Source organism: Perna viridis, chromosome 5, assembly GCF_037379345.1.
Source record: "Perna viridis isolate PV_CMFRI_1.1 ecotype Kerala chromosome 5, ASM3737934v1, whole genome shotgun sequence".
NCBI lineage: Eukaryota > Metazoa > Mollusca > Bivalvia > Mytilida > Mytilidae > Perna > Perna viridis.
In genome coordinates, this window is record NC_142449.1 from 14,947,127 (window position 1) to 14,965,377 (window position 18,251).

The 18,251-nt window shown below is 32.9% G+C and overlaps 2 protein-coding genes across 13 annotated transcripts in view; one reads left to right on the top strand and one right to left on the bottom strand.

Annotated features, from left to right (window-relative positions):
- LOC148616190 (uncharacterized) overlaps positions 1 to 8,960 on the top strand; it is a 25,394-nt gene extending 16,434 nt beyond the window's left edge. For 4 of the 12 annotated variants that reach the window (XM_088582955.1, XM_088582961.1, XM_088582958.1 and 1 more), the window contains exons 2-8: positions 3,889 to 3,987; positions 4,333 to 4,669; positions 4,914 to 5,105; positions 5,370 to 5,662; positions 6,085 to 6,854; positions 7,394 to 7,405; positions 7,945 to 8,960. In XM_088582955.1, the coding sequence (XP_088439081.1) occupies positions 3,889 to 3,987; positions 4,333 to 4,669; positions 4,914 to 5,105; positions 5,370 to 5,662; positions 6,085 to 6,854; positions 7,394 to 7,405; positions 7,945 to 8,300 (2,059 nt within the window). In that variant the 3' untranslated portion in view covers positions 8,301 to 8,960. Of the gene's footprint in view, positions 1 to 588; positions 650 to 2,227; positions 2,366 to 3,127; positions 3,151 to 3,227; positions 3,739 to 3,888; positions 3,988 to 4,332; positions 4,670 to 4,913; positions 5,106 to 5,369; positions 5,663 to 6,084; positions 6,855 to 7,393; positions 7,406 to 7,944 lie in introns of those variants that run through there. The other 8 variants (XM_088582965.1, XM_088582963.1, XM_088582966.1 and 5 more) reach the window with 7 other exon arrangements.
- Positions 8,961 to 17,399: 8,439 nt separating this feature from the next.
- LOC148616191 (beta-1,4-mannosylglycolipid beta-1,3-N-acetylglucosaminyltransferase brn-like) lies at positions 17,400 to 18,251 on the bottom strand. The gene has a single exon (XM_088581638.1). It carries the CDS (start codon positions 18,249 to 18,251, stop codon positions 17,400 to 17,402), a length of 852 nt encoding a protein of 283 aa, XP_088437764.1.

Here is an 18,251-nt window from a genome sequence, read left to right on the forward strand (position 1 = left end):
ATACTAGGTAAAATGTCAAATGTTAGTTCTAGTTTAAGAATCTGACGCTTTATCTTCACAAAAAAATTAACAAGTTGTAGCAAGCCGCCTATCACGAATTTGCATGACACATTCTAGCTTCCTATTGGTGAGTTTTTATTTATTTTTAATGCACTCGTATGCCTTTTAATGGGTTAATATATAAACGAAGTTTGGTCGGATGTCACGTACTTCTCTAATATATAAAGATAATATCTTAATGCATCTATCTTCTTTGTCGAAAACCAACAATATTCCATAGATAACAGCATCTATGATATATATCTCGCCATCTGACTACGATGGAATTCTAGAGTAATAAAGCCTATATGTAAAGAGGAGAAATATATTGATCTTCGGTGACTTTAATTTCGATCCAATTTATGAAACACAACGGTTGTCAAATTCCTATTGAAAATCATTGTAGATTTTTCTAAAAAGACGTAAGTGTATTCTATTAATTCATATAAAGGGCTTCCTTTAAACTCCCATGGACCAAATAAAACTATTTGTATGTAGATTAGTTTTTAAACAGATTCTAAATGAAAATCAAATTATGCGTCTGAAAACATGTTCATTTTAATGCATAGCATCGAGTGATGTCTGAGAAACGTAGGAAACGAGCAAAACAGTAAGTCTATGTATCATAACAGACCGATTAGTGATCATATTGTGGTTTCACCTGGAGATGTTTTAAAATCGGAAATTGTTCCTAAATATTTTACGCGCTAATTTGTAAGTTAGAAATTTGTTTTCGCGTCAACGCTAAATAAGTTGTTGAAAAATGAAAAAAGGGGTAAAATGAAAATGTAGTTGACACTAAAATGACCTACATGGGGTAATATTATCTCGTACCAATCATGGTCATTAAGTTTAGTCGGCTTTAATTCCCAGAATGTTTTAATTTTCTTTTCTTGAAACGAATATTTTTATTCTTCAAATATCTTTAGCTTTACACTTTCCTGATATTTTGGTTAACATAGAGCTCGTACATCGTTGTCTTCGTATTGTTTGGTTTTATTCGTAAAAACACACAAATTGGGTCTTTAAAAGAAACAGGAGAACAAGTGTCTTTTACAATTTATTTATTTAAGAAATATTAGTATAAAAATATTGTTGTTGGGGTTTAGTTCAATAAATTGCTTGTATTGCTTATAGAATATTTACGAAAGGTGAGGCGTGAGAGAAAATCTTGTTTTGTAATATCCGCCTTTCATTCCAAGTCCTTACTTGCTTAAAAGAATTATAACACCTTTAGGTTATGTTCAATGCAACAATACATGTTTTCTATTCATACTGTGGTATTAATATGAGAGTACAGAAAGTTGATATCTGAAACTCTCCTTAATAAACCACAATCATAAATTCATAAACCATGGAGATTGGCCTTGATCCGATTAATTCTTGATCCGAAACAGGAGAATATTGTGAGAGAAACTGTCCGCCATGGCAGTCTTCCGCTTATTAATAAAATTGGAGTAAATTAATGTAACGGAAACCTCTTTTCGACCCACCATCTCGCGGATTTTTTTGTAGGGGTCATGGTAAACCAAAGTATTTTTTTTATTTTCCATTCTTGGACTTAATTGCCATTTAGGTTCCATCTAAAGGATATAATATAAATTTGCCATAAGTATACAGTATGCTATTTTAATTGTAATCCATAGTAAATCTACCTAATTACATTTAATGGGTGACTTAAATGTCGTTTTAAACAGGATATCCACGGGGAAATATTGAAAAGTTGCCTCTCTGAGGACAATCCACTAACAAATACTGATTGACCGCTAATCGTATGTTTCACTTAAATACCTGTTAATCGGTTTTATTTTTTGATGACACACAGATTTTTAAATCTAAGATTTATATTACATGTATATATTGAAATTATTTAAAATATGATCTTACGCTGTAATTACAGTTCGTTTCAATTGTGTTGAAGTGGGGTTATTCTCTGGGTAAAAGTCAGTTAAGGAAGGGATTAAGTCTTAGACCAGGAACACCTGCAAAACAGACCAACTTCGATATCATTAGGTCATTTACAGTGTATGAACCGGTTGTCGAAGCTGATGATTAAGACAACTACCGATTATTAGAATAGGGGTTTATTTATGTTTATAAGGATCCATCTATGGACCAGGTGTGGTTCTTTGTCAATTTTTAAAAACGTCCCGCATTGTGTAATCAAGCATTATTTGCATGTTTACAGAAAAGAAAGAGATGAAAATTGAAGAAACAATTATTTCCTTATCTGATATATCTATTCAACTTGACAAGGACGGTAACGGTAGTGATGGTATTTAGAAAAAAGCAGCAAAGCGTATAATAAATCAGTAAGAATTTAAAAGTGTGTAACCATATTGTCATATTTGAACACGCTTACATCACTGGTTGCACAGCTGTGTATGGATTTGGTTACAAATGTATACAAGTACTTAAAGTAAACTGCACTGTCTAAAATCAGGATGATTAATACAAGGCCAATTACAGGAAGTGGTTATTGAGGACAGAAAGCGGACAGGATTTGGACAAACCACAAAGATTTCATACTTAGGAAATCCAATACCTTTGAATGCCGATTTTGTTTCTATTTGTCAGTTGTACTTCACTTCAAATGCCCTGCATGCTCAAGGGCTTCATTGCATATTATCAACGAAAGATTAGCTCAAATTAATGCAAATATTGCAGATTAATTCATTAGCAGCTCGGGGAGTTTTGATAAAATACATTTACAAAAAGATATATAGCACCGAGTAGGTCCGATAAACATCCAGACTGTGATCACCTTTAATTATTCCAACTCAGAGCAGATCCATTTTAAACTCCATTCCACGCAAAAAATAAAACTATTAAAATTTGTTGCCGAATATATTAGAATCGTATTAATTTACTCATAAGACGTGGAATATTCTACCCGGGGATGTTTGGAAACTAGTGTAGGTCTTTTAAATCTCTATGGACACCGTCATATTAATTCATGTAAATCCAAATCAATATTTAATTTTTAAACGATGTCATTTAATAAGATTATAACAGATTTGCCAGCTTTGTGTAACGTTTACTAATATTTATTCTTCACTTTGGTAATGGTGTGTGTATTGTGCTGGACAAGGACTGTGTCTAAATGTTCCTGTACGTTCTGATCTAATTTATTTTTTTCTAATTTCAAATCATTTTCATCAGTTTTATTTTAATATCCTCATACAGCTTTTATAAAGTTATGGTCTGGGAAATTTCGTAAAATAAATCGGTGCATTTGGCATATGGAGTAACTCAGCATTTGAATATAGGAATTGTTTTGAAATGAGAATTATTTGTATTTACGTACTAAGTACTCAAGGAAGCGATAAATAACAATCTTAATCATTTCTGCTGTGTCACAGAAGTCTCAAGGATGACTTTAATTAGTCTCAGATTTCTTACTATAAAGAAATGGACCAATTATAGCCATCAAATCTAATTATAAATTAAGGATCGGAAAAAGACAAAGAATCAGATTTTTATGGATTTGTTTACGATATAATGTCTGGAATATAATGGTTTTGTAATTGTTAATTAACTCTGTGAAGAAATTATAACGACCCTTGTGCTAACGAGGCTCTTTACAGAACTTGCCATTACAGTGGGAATCAGCGGTCAGAATTATAACGATCCTTGTGCTAACGAGGCTCTTTACAGAACTTGCCATTGCAGTGGGAATCAGCGATCAGTGTATGATCGGTATATAGTCGGAAGAGTATAGGAATCTGATGATCATTCTAGTAATGATCAAATCAGCTACATTTTGAATTTTAAATCTTATTTTTTTTTCTAGACATCTATATGTGTGTTGATCTGTCTCGTGTTTTAAAAGTATGCTTTCTCTTACAGACCAGATATTGAAAGTACAATGAAAAATAAACAGATCAGTAACTCGTGGAGTGTGGGCATCAATTCTACTCAAAAAGATCTACTTGACGACGATGCTCAGTAAGTGACAACTTTCTCTGTTAAATATAACTGGAAAAGAATTGTTAACAAGTCCAATTTTTTTCTGATAAAATATTATTGATAATAATAAGTACACTACAACTGTATGATATCTTATCTTTTAATTAGTTCTTTGTTAAGTTACGTTGTAGTTTTGCAATCTTGAAAATCATTTATTTCATATGCCATTGGGTGCTTTCAGTGTATATTAAAAAATCTTCCTATATACCTTTTATAAACCTTGCATAAAGAAATTGTGTAATTTGCTTGGTTTGAAGTTTTAATATATGTATGTGCATGCTCGTCTTCGTGACTTTTGTTTCTATTCATTTTCTTTTATTGTAGCCTCAAAGTGAATTATACACCTGGCAAAAAGGGAGGTAATTTTGGACTTCCACTTGGCGCAAAGCTAACCGTTCCCGAAAGTCTTTTCGGAAAAAAAGACTCTATTTCATGCCAAGTAGCCCCACCATCGCAAAGATGGAGACATTCACCAGTACTGCCATTTAATGAGCACGTGACTAGTGAGATATTTATCTTAAATTCTACAGTTCATCCTCTAAAGAAAAGTGTGATAGTAAGAATTCCGTACTACCAAATAGATTCAGAACATAATGAAATAAATGTCAAGGGCAAATGGAAAGATGAAAGTGAATGGGTTAATGTAGGATTTCTTCACAAGGTAAGTAAAACAGCTGAAGTTTTATGACCCAGATGTTTGTTGCATTTTTTCTGCTTTTGACCCAAAGTAAGTTCATGGAAGTGAAAAAATGATGAGAGTTTTACAAAATTGAAAACACTACTAAACATTTTCATCAAATATCATCACAGTCAGACTAAATCTTTATCAAACGAAGTATCTTGGGTCTTGGGTATGAATTGTTCCTATTTTAAATTATGTTCTATGCAATTTATTTTCTTTCCAGTCTGATTCCACCTCACCGTGTATAGAGTTAGAGATCGACAGACTCGGAGAATTTGTGGTGACCTTTACACCCAAGAAAGAAACATTTGAAGTGTCGGTCCAGGGATGTCTATACAATGCTCATATGAGTAAATACATAAGTGTGCGTGTACCGAAGAAAGCTGCTGATAAAACATTTCAATGTGCAATACAGGTATACTTGGGTTTTTTTTAAAGAAATATATATACAAATACAATAAGTGTTTTAAGAACATGTGTTTTTTAAAAACATCATGTTAAATGAAGATGAAATTAACATTTAAAACGGATGAAATTTTGTTACGATCAAAGTGCAGATCAATTTTCAGAACTTTTAAAGATATCAGTGCAAAATGACCGCACTATTATGAAAAAAAGCAGTTAAGCAACTGAAATCAACAGACTTAAGTGATTTAAAAAATCTTCTGATTGTTTGCAGATATCTCCAATAACAGAGGAAAAGGTGAAACTTGCTAAAGAGTTTTATCCTCTTGAAACCTCGGAGCTTGAAACTGTGTCTGAATTCATTGATCTTGTTCCAAACTTTCAATGTACGTTCAGAAGAGCTGTTAGTGTCAAACTTCCACTTCCGGCGAATGTGGAAGTAGAAAACGAAGCTGCACACAATGAAATCGCAGTGCTACAGAAATCAGACGCAGGTTGGGAGCTTGTGGACACTAAATATAGGTTCACGAGAACGACGGTTACTTGTGATGTGAAGTATTTAAACAGGTTGGTATTTGTTTTTTTTTCTCTGAGTAATTTGGTGTATCGTTAAAAAACATCGAAAAGAAAAATACCAATGATAGCATAAAAATAAAATCGTAGAAATCTACTTTTAAAGATTGACTCCACAGTGTAGATTCAGGATTTCAGGTCAAAGGTGGTTTCAATGAAAATAATTATAATTATATTTTTGGAGGGTTAGTCCGTGTGAATTTTAGGGCTCTCGCCGGGCACGCCTTCCCTTAGATCCGCGTATGCACCTAGATATGTGTAATAGTTTAGGACATATTTGTTGTACATTGTAAGACATTGCAATTAAAGTAAAGCAAAACCAAACATACATTTAAAATAAAATAACACTTATATTTTTTATTACTTCAAGAAATTAACGTTTCAAAATATTTTAAATATTTTTTTTACTTATATAGGTTTTGTGTAGTGAAGTGTAAGCCTGATCGAAAAAAACGCATGGCAAGTGCTGTAGGTGTATTAGAAGGAAGGATTGAAATGGAAAAAGGAGAAGTCATGGCATTTATTAATTTTCAGGAAAAAATGTGGTTTTTGGTGCTAGAATGTTTTCCAAAAAGTAAACTGGACAATAAAATTGCAGAAATGAATGATAAAGGATTTCGTCCTTTCAAAAAGGAAATTGTGCGACCAGAAGAGCCTGTGGACAATAAACCTTACTTCCGACGACAACAGCCGCCAAAACCAAAACAACAGAACGTACCGACAGATTTTGAAATATTTGATGGAATGAAATGGACTTTCAATGTATCTGACGATCTAAAAGCTAATTTAGACAGTGACTATATGGAAAACAAAGACTTGCAATATTTTAAGCATTTACCTGAAAGTGTACGCAAATTCATTATAGAACCAAAGACAACTGAAGAACGATCATTGATTGGTGCAATAAACCTAACCCCTGTCGGAATTACCGACCAAAAAATCCGAGAGGCTGCTACACTCTCCGTCCGATTAGAGATTGAGGAAGATTTGGTACGGGCTTATTTTAAAGAAGAAAGTATTCCCGAGGAACCGGAACCCAAAGAGAAAGCTAGGCCAAATCTAGATTTATTGAAAACTCCCGAAATCAAGGTAGAAAAACCTGTACCATCCGGGGTCCCTAAATTCAAACCATTACCCCCGATGGTGATGGAACGTTTGATGAGGAGCAGCAGACCACAAATCATCAGTAAGTTTACAGTGTGCTATTTGTTCATGATTATTTAATTTTGAAAGCGAAATCCTAGATATTCTCTGTAAAAAGACGTTTTCTAAAAATTGTGATACAGCTGAAAGTAAAAGTTTCGGGTTTAGTTAATCGTCATAAGTGTTAATCATAAATAATTACCGAGGTAAACCAGAGTGTATGTAGTGTAAAAGGTTGAGGATACTACAGTAAACATGACATCTGAAAGAATTGTTTTTTTTATATACCATGATAGTGGAGAGTTGCGATTTATTTGCTATAGTTAAAAAGGAACACATTTTTATACCCAAAATCTGAATTGGACTCGTGGGTAAAAATATTTTTTAACAAGTAACGGAGTTATCCGGTCATTGGAAACGCTCGTGTCATAAAATTCTCGTCATTATACAGACATGTAGATTGTTTTTCTTCCTTACCTTACTTCCTATGTTGGTGTTTTATGTTTTTCTTCCTTACCTTACTTCCTATGTTGGTGTTTTATGTTTTTCTTCCTTACCTTACTTCCTATGTTGGTGTTTTAGATCGCCGTCCAGGTAAATTTTATCATAGCTGCAGGAAACACAACATAGTCGCTTTGTTTATAATTCATTCATACTTTGATGGTTATTCCAAACGTTATTTTGCATGTTTGTTGGTGTATTATATATAAATATTAATATTGTAATATTTCAGAATGTTTATTTTATGCACGAGAAATTTTATATGAATTAATCAATGCTTTGTGTTCGCGGACAGTTGTTCACAAGTAGTATCATTATAACTTACACAGGATATCGTGCGCTCAATCGGTGTATGCAATATCGAATTTAAAACGCTTATAAAAGCACTTAACCTGCATGATTTTGCATGATATTTGCTTTACAGTAATTAACTTATGTGTTATCTTTAATTTATTTTCATTATAATAATTTATACACTGAAGTATTTCTTTCATGAGAATAGGGCGGAGCTGAACAATATTGCAAGGCATTTGTATAAAACAGTTTGAATGAAGATACATAATACTTATTTTCGACATGTCACACTTTAATCGTTTGTAGAATTTTAAAGTGTAATCTCATTCTTATTTTAGTTGAGAAAGAGTCGAAGGCGATCACCGGACGAAGCTTACGCAATCTGTCTAGATACGTTCCAGAAGGATTGACTCTCGCTGTTCACCTTGACCTTCCAGATAGTACCATAACTGGTCTCGGTTTCGATGCAATATCAAACGGATTATCAATGGCAGACGTTACCTACAAGATTTTATTGTACTGGAAGAGAACACGGAAAGACAAAAAAGACATGGCTGTTGAGTGCTTAGTTAGTGCTTTAAGAGAAATGGGACGGATGGAGGCAGCAAATGTAGTTCAAGAGTGCCACAAAGACAGCAAAGAAGTTACACCTGAGGTGTATACGCGTATGCTTTCACAGATGACCGTGTCATGATGTGATGACGGCCACTTTAGTAGCTTTGAGTGGTCTTATTCTTTCCTGTAACTATCGGATGTGTCGTTCGAAGGCAGTGTTTTTAACATAGTGACTTTATATTGGCATTTCAATTCATTTGGAGATGATGAATAATGATACTGATATCTATTTCGGAAAGTTTCGTTCAACATGTTACCTCTTAAGGCAAATTAAATCATTTGTAAAGTAGGTCAATTGTTAAATCTTACCTTTTTTACGACTTTGTATAATTTACATGTTTATTGTATGTTGCTAACATGATATTGTTATCTTTGGTGCTTATTTATTTTTTTTCAATCCTTTGAATACTTACTTGTTTTATTCACCTGTAATTTGTTTACACTTGCGTAATGAGAATTTTTTTATTGTACATGTTAGGCAAATACATTCCGTCCGTAAATTAGTAAAGAAAGAACCCTTCATTGAGAAAGGAAAAAAATTTTTTTCTGCATTTGTATCATCTTTCATATGCGGTTAACAAACACAATGTTACATTCGATTCCATGGCAAATGTTCTGTTGTAGTTTCTGACGAAGGATCAGTGTGATTAAACAGTTACTTCTGTGATACGATAAGGAAATTTGTTACTTGTCATGATCTGAAATATTTGGAACAAATCAAAATAAACGTATAAACATATTGACAGCCAACTTTATTTCAACCATGCCTTAATATATGATCGACTTAAAGATTCCTGGCTTACAAAAGGAAAAAATAAAAGTTAGAAAGACAGAATTAGAATCGAAGTACATGTATACATTTGTATTATTGTTAAAATGACCAGAAGTTAAGTACCTTTCCAATATCCAGAGACTTGGACAATCCACAGAAGACTAAGTCATTCTTACAATTCAATACGTACAATAATAGACGTGTAAAACAGACATTTTACGTATTTAATATAAAACACTTAAATGATGCAAATCAGTGTTCAGATATTGGCGCCAACTATCAGAGGCAAGATTTTTTGAGTGGTCTTAGACATAACGTCAAGGACAGATTCAAAACATGCATTGAAGAGCATCACATAACTTTATGTAATAAAAAAAAACTGCTAGGCAAAGAAAGTACTAGTAAATGGTTATAACATTGCTGTTCTTCACGTGGCTGATGCATAAGGACAAGCATTATAAACGTTGGTAATGATAAATGTAGCCGCAATTGCTAAAACAGCCATACCGGCGTATTCAAACAAACCTTTCAGAACTTGGTCATTCGTTGATCATTTATCTTATTATTGCCATGGTCGAACCCCTAAGTTGTTTTGTGTTTGAAATGGCTCGATGCTCTAAGTGTGAAAATAACGACACAAAGACTAGCCTTTTCTTTACATACATTCACATGCAAGTTCAATTATCACAAAATACTTCAGTTTGAGTGTGCTAAAATAATGTTTGACACATAAATATACCATTGTACTGGGTAATGACGGAGCATGCAAACGAATTGGAATCGGATAAGAATCTCATTTTAAGTACCTATATATTCGAAGATGGACAACTCTTGGATTAATCTGTCAACTTATTATTCTCTCTAATATATTTCTGATACGAGTAACAAATGGAATGAAATTCATCTGCTCGATTGTTTTTTTTTTTTGACATCTAATAATATTAGAATTAATTGATAACAATTCTGAAACAATTGTGAAAGTGTGCGAATAGCAAATGGAAGAAAACCAAAACTACTTAGTTCAATACTGGCCACGCAATAGAACTCCTAAACTTGTAACACTGATTGCCTCGGTTTGATGTGACAGAAAATCCATGTAACTAACCTCTTTGATAAAGCTTCCACTAACTTCTGTGAAAACTGAAAGCAAATTATATATGAAAAAGGGGTTTATACATCATCTGCACTTAGAAGACACTAATTGGACACTTTATTTTCGGAAAAGTAAGTTTTCTTAGCTTTAGGTAATTCTTAAATCAGTTTTTAGCCCACCTTGCTAAAGGCTCTGTGAGCTATTGTCATCACTTGGCGTCCGTTGTCGTCGTTAACAATTGTACAAAACTCTTCTCCTCTGAAACCACTTGACCAATTAGAACCAAATTTGGTATGAATGTTCTTCAGTCGAATTTTCGTTTCAATCTGTTAAGCCATGTTGGAGTTGTTGCCCTTTTTCAACGTTTTTTTGCTACTTTTAATGTTATTTCTTTCAAAAATGTTGTCCTCTGACACTACTTGACCAATTGAAACCAAACTTGGTACGAATGTTCCTAGGGGTATCCTGCATAGAATTGATGTGATTTTTCATCGTCGAAAAACATGGCCGCCGTACTAAAAGTAGAACATAAGGGTCAGACAGTAGTTTTTCGCATATATCTCTGTTAGGTTTAGCTAAATTCTGACATTGGGTAAGAGTGTTCAGCATGATGAGATCTATCTTCAGTCGAATTTTCGTTTCAATCCGTTAAGCCTTATAATCCTATAAACTTTCAATTGCTGAAATGTCCAACCAAAGTCTTCTTGATTCAAAATTGTTGGACAACTTCTTGTTAAATTTATTGCACATTGAAAAGCAAAATTCAACCCGGTGAGCGACTCGGGCTGCTCGGCGCCTCTTGTTAATATACTAAAATAGTATCTGATACAAAGTTGATTTTTTTCGAGTTTATGACCTCCATGCTTATACCTTAGAAACAAGTCAAATTGCTTCAAGTCACAATAATTTATCACATAGATGTCATTACGACAAGCCAAGGAAGTGCTTATAGGTTTTTCTGTATTTTTCTGTAATGACATGTAACAACATTACTCATTTCAGTCTCCGAGACCACGTTAATATTTACTCCAACGTTATTGGCGGTACAAACTTTGAATTATTACTCAGGTTTTAACTGATAAATTCACAGAGTTCATTCCGGTCAACACATTTATGTTCCAAACAACTAAAAAATAACATGATGTCAATAGTTTGGACATTACAATACTTTTTAAACACTGTTTAGAATATAAGTACGTCAATCCCACTGTGAATACAATTAAGACATATACCTTTCTTCCGTAAGTGTCTGTATCAACCAAAACTTTCCTTTTTCATGTTTCACGTTAAGCCAGTCTTAAGGTAGACCTGTGGTAAGGGATATAACTCTTGAAATCAGTGATACGTTTGTATCATATTCAGTTTCACCAAAGCCTCTCAAGCTTTCATTTGAAGCAGAATAAAATCAATCCAAGTTAATAAGATGCTTATATAATATTGATGTTAAATGCCCAATGCAAAAGTTCCAATGATTTTTAAGAGTTATGTCCCTTACCTTAGGTCTACCTCCTTATTATCAATGTGAATGGGACTTATTTTCAATTTCGTTAACCATTACAGTGAAAAAAAATTACAGACTATTTTAAGTAGTGAATTTTATTGATTGTCACAAAGAGGGAAAGATACCTTCGGACAAGTTTTGCTAATATTTTCTACTACAGATATATTTTCTCTACTGCAAATGATATATCGAATTTCAATGGCATTCACATATCCATCCTTGGGTAATCCAAAGGCCTAGTTATCGGAAGCATCTTTAAAGACTAAAGGGTCATTTTTTATGCATATTTCGAAGAAATTTTCAAGTATGGACTGAATTTTTTTTTAAAAATCTGTTATCATTCTAACATTCTAAGAGAGTGACAAAAAAATCTTGAAAATGCCAAGAAAGGTTGAAAATTCTATTTGGTTGTCATGAAAACCATAAAATCGAGTAAAACCCTATGAGAAAAGTTTCAAATTATATAAGGTCGATGCCAATATGAAACATTTCCCATCCAATTTCATAGAAAACGTAGGGATATGATATTGGATTAGATCAATGTAAATGATTGAGTCAACAAACTCTGACTAACTTTAAAAAAATGATAAAACAGAAGCTGGACAAATTCAAATAGACCATTCCGTTGTTATATTTATTGCTGGTGACCTGCCATTTTCCACAGTTGAAAGCAAATACTTCCGCAATTTTACCGAAAAAAAAAGCAAATTCACAAATGTCTAGTAGAAAGTAATTTTCTATTATACTGATAAGGGATAAAGTTACAAAAGTATAGGAGAGAACTTCAAAAATCAGCTACAAATCGCCAAAATAATATGTTCGACTGTTTGACGATTGATTTATTTATGAACGGGCAGATGAAGGGGTCGTCATGTATATATACCTGTCAATTTCAATTTTGACTTGACACTTGGTGAATACTGTTGATTTTTTTAAAAAGAGTAAAAAGTAATCGAAAAGTATTTTATTACTTTTGAATGTAATTTTCCCAATGTCTGAAGACCAGTAAGATACGTCTTGGCAGGTTCATAGTTATGTCTGTTATGTTTAAGCAAGGAATTAGATAGTAGAGAGTAAAACTCCTTGGTTTAGTTGAAGACAATTATCATAATCATTTTTCTTGGATTTTTTTCATTCTTCAGAAGTTTCCTCTTGTTTTTCTTTTGTTTTGTTTGTTCAGTATAGAACTGTATCGAACGAATTTCCGATAACACTGGGACTTCAAATGTTTGACCTTTTATATAAATAGCTTTTGCTAAGTTAAATAAATGCAGGAATTCATATTTGATATTTGATCTCCCTTTTTGTTTGATTGAAAATCGGTATCTTTTGTTCTATGAAATCAATATCAATCAGTTGAAGAATTTTTTTGAATATTTTTAGACTGGAAACGTAATGTGTCAAGTTTAAAAAATGAAAACAAACCTAAAAAAACATATGTGTTGTTTTTAATATGAGCATTTTATTGTGATATAGTGTGAGTTATTGAAACGTCTTCATGTGTGTCTCGAGTATGGAAATAATTCAGGTTGATGGAGTTAACTCGAATTTGATTGGCCGAGTAATGGAGTTTTACAGACACAGAGCAAGGTGTTACAAAGACTTGATATCAATGCAGAGAAAGCTATCTGGTATTGTTGATTACATTATTGCTAAGAAAGACCCATATATATTGGAGAATGCCGAGATTTTAGTTCGAGATACAGACCACAGCTATCTTTGTATATTTAGCGGACGCGGTGATAGACAGTTTGTAGTGTACGAAACATATCCATATCATGGAAAAGTAGAAATTGTAGAAACAGTTTATACAAAATTTATCAATGATGTCATTAGTGTCACTGAAATTACAAAAGACACGATTGAAAATGCAATAATTCGCTACTGTGGCGTGGAAGGGACCAAAGGAGGAAAAAAGAAACAATCTCTGCGAAAGCATCTTATTGCTGCCAAAGAAACATTCGATATTGCTCCAGATAAATACTGTTGGTTTAATGCCACCCTAAAAGTAACAGATGCTTATATCAATACGGTAACGTTTATTAGTGGTAATGGGAAGTACAAGTTTTCTGTTGATGATGTAGAGGGAGAGAGTAAAATGGTGTATGATGTGTCTAACGACACTTTACGTACACGTAATAGTAAATTTTGTCCCTCGATGTGTGTAATATTGTAGTCGTGTATATCATTTTTCAACAAAGTTGGTATGTGCCAGATAATGACATCAAATTACCACGTGCAGACAAATAAAATAAAATTATTCCATCCAATGTAAATGTGACGGACAACTGTTAAGGAATGAGTTGCAAGAAGACCAAAAACATCTACCAGTTTTAAAAACAATATATCAAGACATGATAAGTAATTAGATGATTTATTAAGTGACGACATAGGAAGGTTTGAATCTTCCTCTTAATGAATTCGAAGTGACCATCTTCTGCTCATTGGTTTGAAGGGTATTTAAAGCAGACGGTGAAGTATCCGATACAGTTATTTAGCATTCATTATGACAATACCATTCTATAGAACGCATAAGAATTAATCAAAATTTCGACTAACGAAACCATTTAACTAAACCATTTGATATTTGAAAAACTTTACATACTATGTTAATTTCGGTTTTAAAAACAAGTTGAATTTTCAAGTTTCAAAACGCGAACATTTTCGTAAAAAGTCTGATATACACTGATTTTTTTTTTAAACTTAAATAAAATCACCGGTTTTAGCTACATTATGTATATAAAATATCAAATACCAACAGACAAAATATTCAGAATTATACAATGGATTTATTTCGACTTTACAGTCATAGTAACACCCATATGTGTCTATCTACTGATTAAGATACAATTGTACAACTGGCCGACTGAAAATTGAATGAGAGATTATTTTTTATCAAATGAATTTGCATCTTAATGATAAATCAACATTGTGAATTGCATAATGTGATGTTTGAAATCTTGTAAAATTGCATTTATGTGGTGTTTTATCGAATTTATTCATTCCAATAATCCCCTTGCCATTCAAAAGTGGGCGTCGTTGTATTTATAAGGTGTTACCTATACGCCCAAAATATGGTGAGTGTGTCGAAAAAGGATTATAGAACCATCGAGATCTAAAGGAGTTTCAGCAAATGACAATGACATGCCGATTTGACGTCAATTTCAATGATTTAATAAATGAAAGAGTAATCAAGGGAACCAAGGTTATAGCGGTAATCAAAATAATGTAATTCAGGGACAAAGACCAGACATGGAAAACAGACATACAAAACAAAGAATATCAAGTAACTAAAATCATACATACAAAGTAACAAAAGCAAATGAGCAACTCGGACTCCACTCAAAACTGGGAACATGGATCAGGTGCACCGGTAGGGTAAGCGTCCTCTGCTTTTCTAGAAACATCCACCGAGTTGCTCATAAAAAGTCAAGTCTGGGGTAGACGAAAGAGGAAAGGAAAACTATGACACGTTGAACAAATCAGTTTTCATGGCGCAGCTGGATACACCGTAACGATCCACGAGTTGATGATGACGACCATATATTTTCTGTAGTGATGACTTCAATCTTGTGGCAACATAATCCTGCTCCAAAAGTATGAAAATGTGAAATTGTAGCAATCAAAGGATTGTACACAAAATTCGGTGAACACGTTTTAAGTTTATGGAATTACTTAAACGACTTCTAGTAGCATAATTACTAGTTTTGAAATTACAACATAATATGAAATAATCATTAAATATATAAATGTCAATTTTTCTTGGTTCGAAATAAAAAAGAAAACCAATCTTATCAAAATTAAATCTACTGCCGTCGTATACGTTAAAAAAACATTAACGTCAGTAAGTCAACAAATGTGAATATACTTGTTTAATAATGTTCTGGAACGTGTCCAAAGTGATTGTATGTGAGCCAATCTTTTATTATTTCAACTACCATTATAGGACATTGCGATGACTGGGCGAAGCAATTTTTAATGGATTTTTAAAGTATATCGAATATATTTTTAAAATTAGCTTTCTCTGACTGGTAAAATATTTTGTTTAACAACTTAAGACAGCATAAATCGAATTTGTGACAACAGAAAATCAGCGATTTATTTTCTATCGATTGCAAATATGTTTATCAACATGAAGTGAAATATATAAATCATAGCTATCAATAAGAAAATTGAATTTATGTGCTTGAAAAAGATTATACCTTATAAAAGTACACTCATTTTGGTTTAAAAATGACCATAGCCTAAAAATTTTGAAAACACAATTTAAGCATCAAACTATTAAGTATAGCGGAAATGTCACAGCATTTCAATATCACGTATCACATTTTATATGTTTTTCCATGACCGTATATTTAGCAGAAAATAAACGCTACCTGTATCTAAAAGCTATATCAGCTAAAATCTTGGTAATCGATATATATTACCACAACAAACAAACACACACTCATATACAACAACAAAATAAAACTTTCAAAATAAACTTATATTAGATAGACGTCATTTTCTAACGCTATTTGTGTCGATAGTCGACGTTGGGAAACCCTCAGTGGTAAGCAATGACGTGTCTAACATTTCGGATATACCACTTCCCCAATGCCTGTTCATAGAGAAGCTTAAGCTACGAACGAACATTAAGGGGCGACATAGACGATTTAATGTTAATCATAAGACTTGAGTACATTTTGGTCGATAATTAAAAAAGAATAACGATACAATAAGTCTGATCATTTTACCGGATATGATTTGCCAATTTTAAAACTTTTAAACATAATTTAGTGTCCCCCGAAAGAGGGAACTTTAAATTGTTGAGTTACTTGAATTGTTTGTGAATTGTATACTTGAACCGGATTTTTTTCGAAATAGACGCTCTTCTAATGAGTATTGAGGAAGGTGTAAAGAACTTGACATCATAATTATAAATAATGTAATAGTAAGGTAAACGAGAAATACAGAGAGGGTCCACTAGTAAGGTCAACGAGAAATACAGAGAGGGTCCAAAAGTAAGGTAAATGAGAAGTACAGAGAGGGTCCAATAGTAAGGTCAACGAGAAGTACAGAGAGGATCCAATAGTAAGATAAACGAGCAGTGCAGAGAGGGTCCAATAGTTAAGAAGAAGTACAGATAGAATACTGTAGTAAGGTCGACAAGAAGTACAGGTGGAATACTCTAGTAAGGTCAACAAGAAGTACAGATTGAAGACTATAGTAAGGTCAAAGATAAGTATAGGTAAGATTCTACAGCAAAGTACTCATTGCGCTAGTTAGTCTTAAAAAACTATCAATATCTTATCATTGTTATTCAATTGTTGATAAACTACATTTTAAAATTTCCACTGTCACAAATTTCTTTTAAAAAAAACAACTCCGAAACGTTTAATTGTTTTATAATGTCATAGATAACACTTTTGAATTCTTGACATATTTCCATTTTTTTATTGTTCAAAAGCTCCCTTTTTATGTAAAATACCAAATATTTGAATATACAAAAAATAAAACAAAAGGAAAATATATAATTATGCCTTTTGTTCGTACTTCAAATGTTGTTCCTGCATTTGTTTCGCTTGTGCTTCAGCATAAAATAAAACATGACTTAACAAAACCTACGACGATGTTAGATACGAAGCATTAATCATACACATGACTGCTGATGTTGATGAATCTCAAAACTTAAATTTTGACGTAATTACGATATTTATATTGGAAAAAGATTTATTTGGTGACTGTGGTATCACTTTAAGAAATACGATACATTGCACCTGAGATGTATAAGATTAGCATGTGTAATGGCACAATGAACAATTAAACTTTACTATGTTCCCAATTGGCCTTTTAATGACTCCCAATCTATAATCAACTTTCTCGGAGAAACAAACTGATGAATGGAAAAAAGCTCTTGAACTATTTCCAGGTTGTAATATGGATGGAAGCGACCATCATTGGTTAATTTGATCTCTAGTTTGTTAGCAATAATTCCTAAATTAACATCATCTACGTGCAGATGTTTGATTATTCGAAAACCATGTCGTATTTGTAATGCATAGTCACGTGATATTAAGTAAGAGCCCCCAGATGGATACGGTGGCCATACTTTATCGGGAAAGTCTTTCTCGGAGACAAACCATTTACTCCATTTATTTCTGTTCGGTACGGCTCCGGTCCAAATACAACCAGCAAAAATACTTTTCGGTTTGATTTTTCTAACATATTCCAAAATAAGTCGGGTATTGACTAGATAACCGTCATCTACGAAGAAAAGGTATGCCGTTTTCCTACAATTGTCTAAACACCAGTTGAATCCCATTATCGTCTTTAATGTATTGTTATAATAATTATCGAGAAAATTCTCTTGTATAATGTCGTTGTAAAGCGCGTGTTCCATTTTGATAAAATCCCGTAAAAATGGAGAGTTTCCCAAAAGAAAAGCAACTCTTACAGCAGTGTCGGATATATTTCCCCAAGTAGAGCGAATAGCAATTCTATTGTCAAAGTTTCGTACATTTGACTTAACAAGTATTACTAAAAGTGGATCGAGCAAAGAATCTTTAAAACCACACATTTTTGACGGTGTATGGATATAATTGAAAGGATGGGAGTATCTATAACTTTCTTTTGACAATTTTGAAATATCGCGGTTCACAATTGGTCCGATTACTGCGGTCAT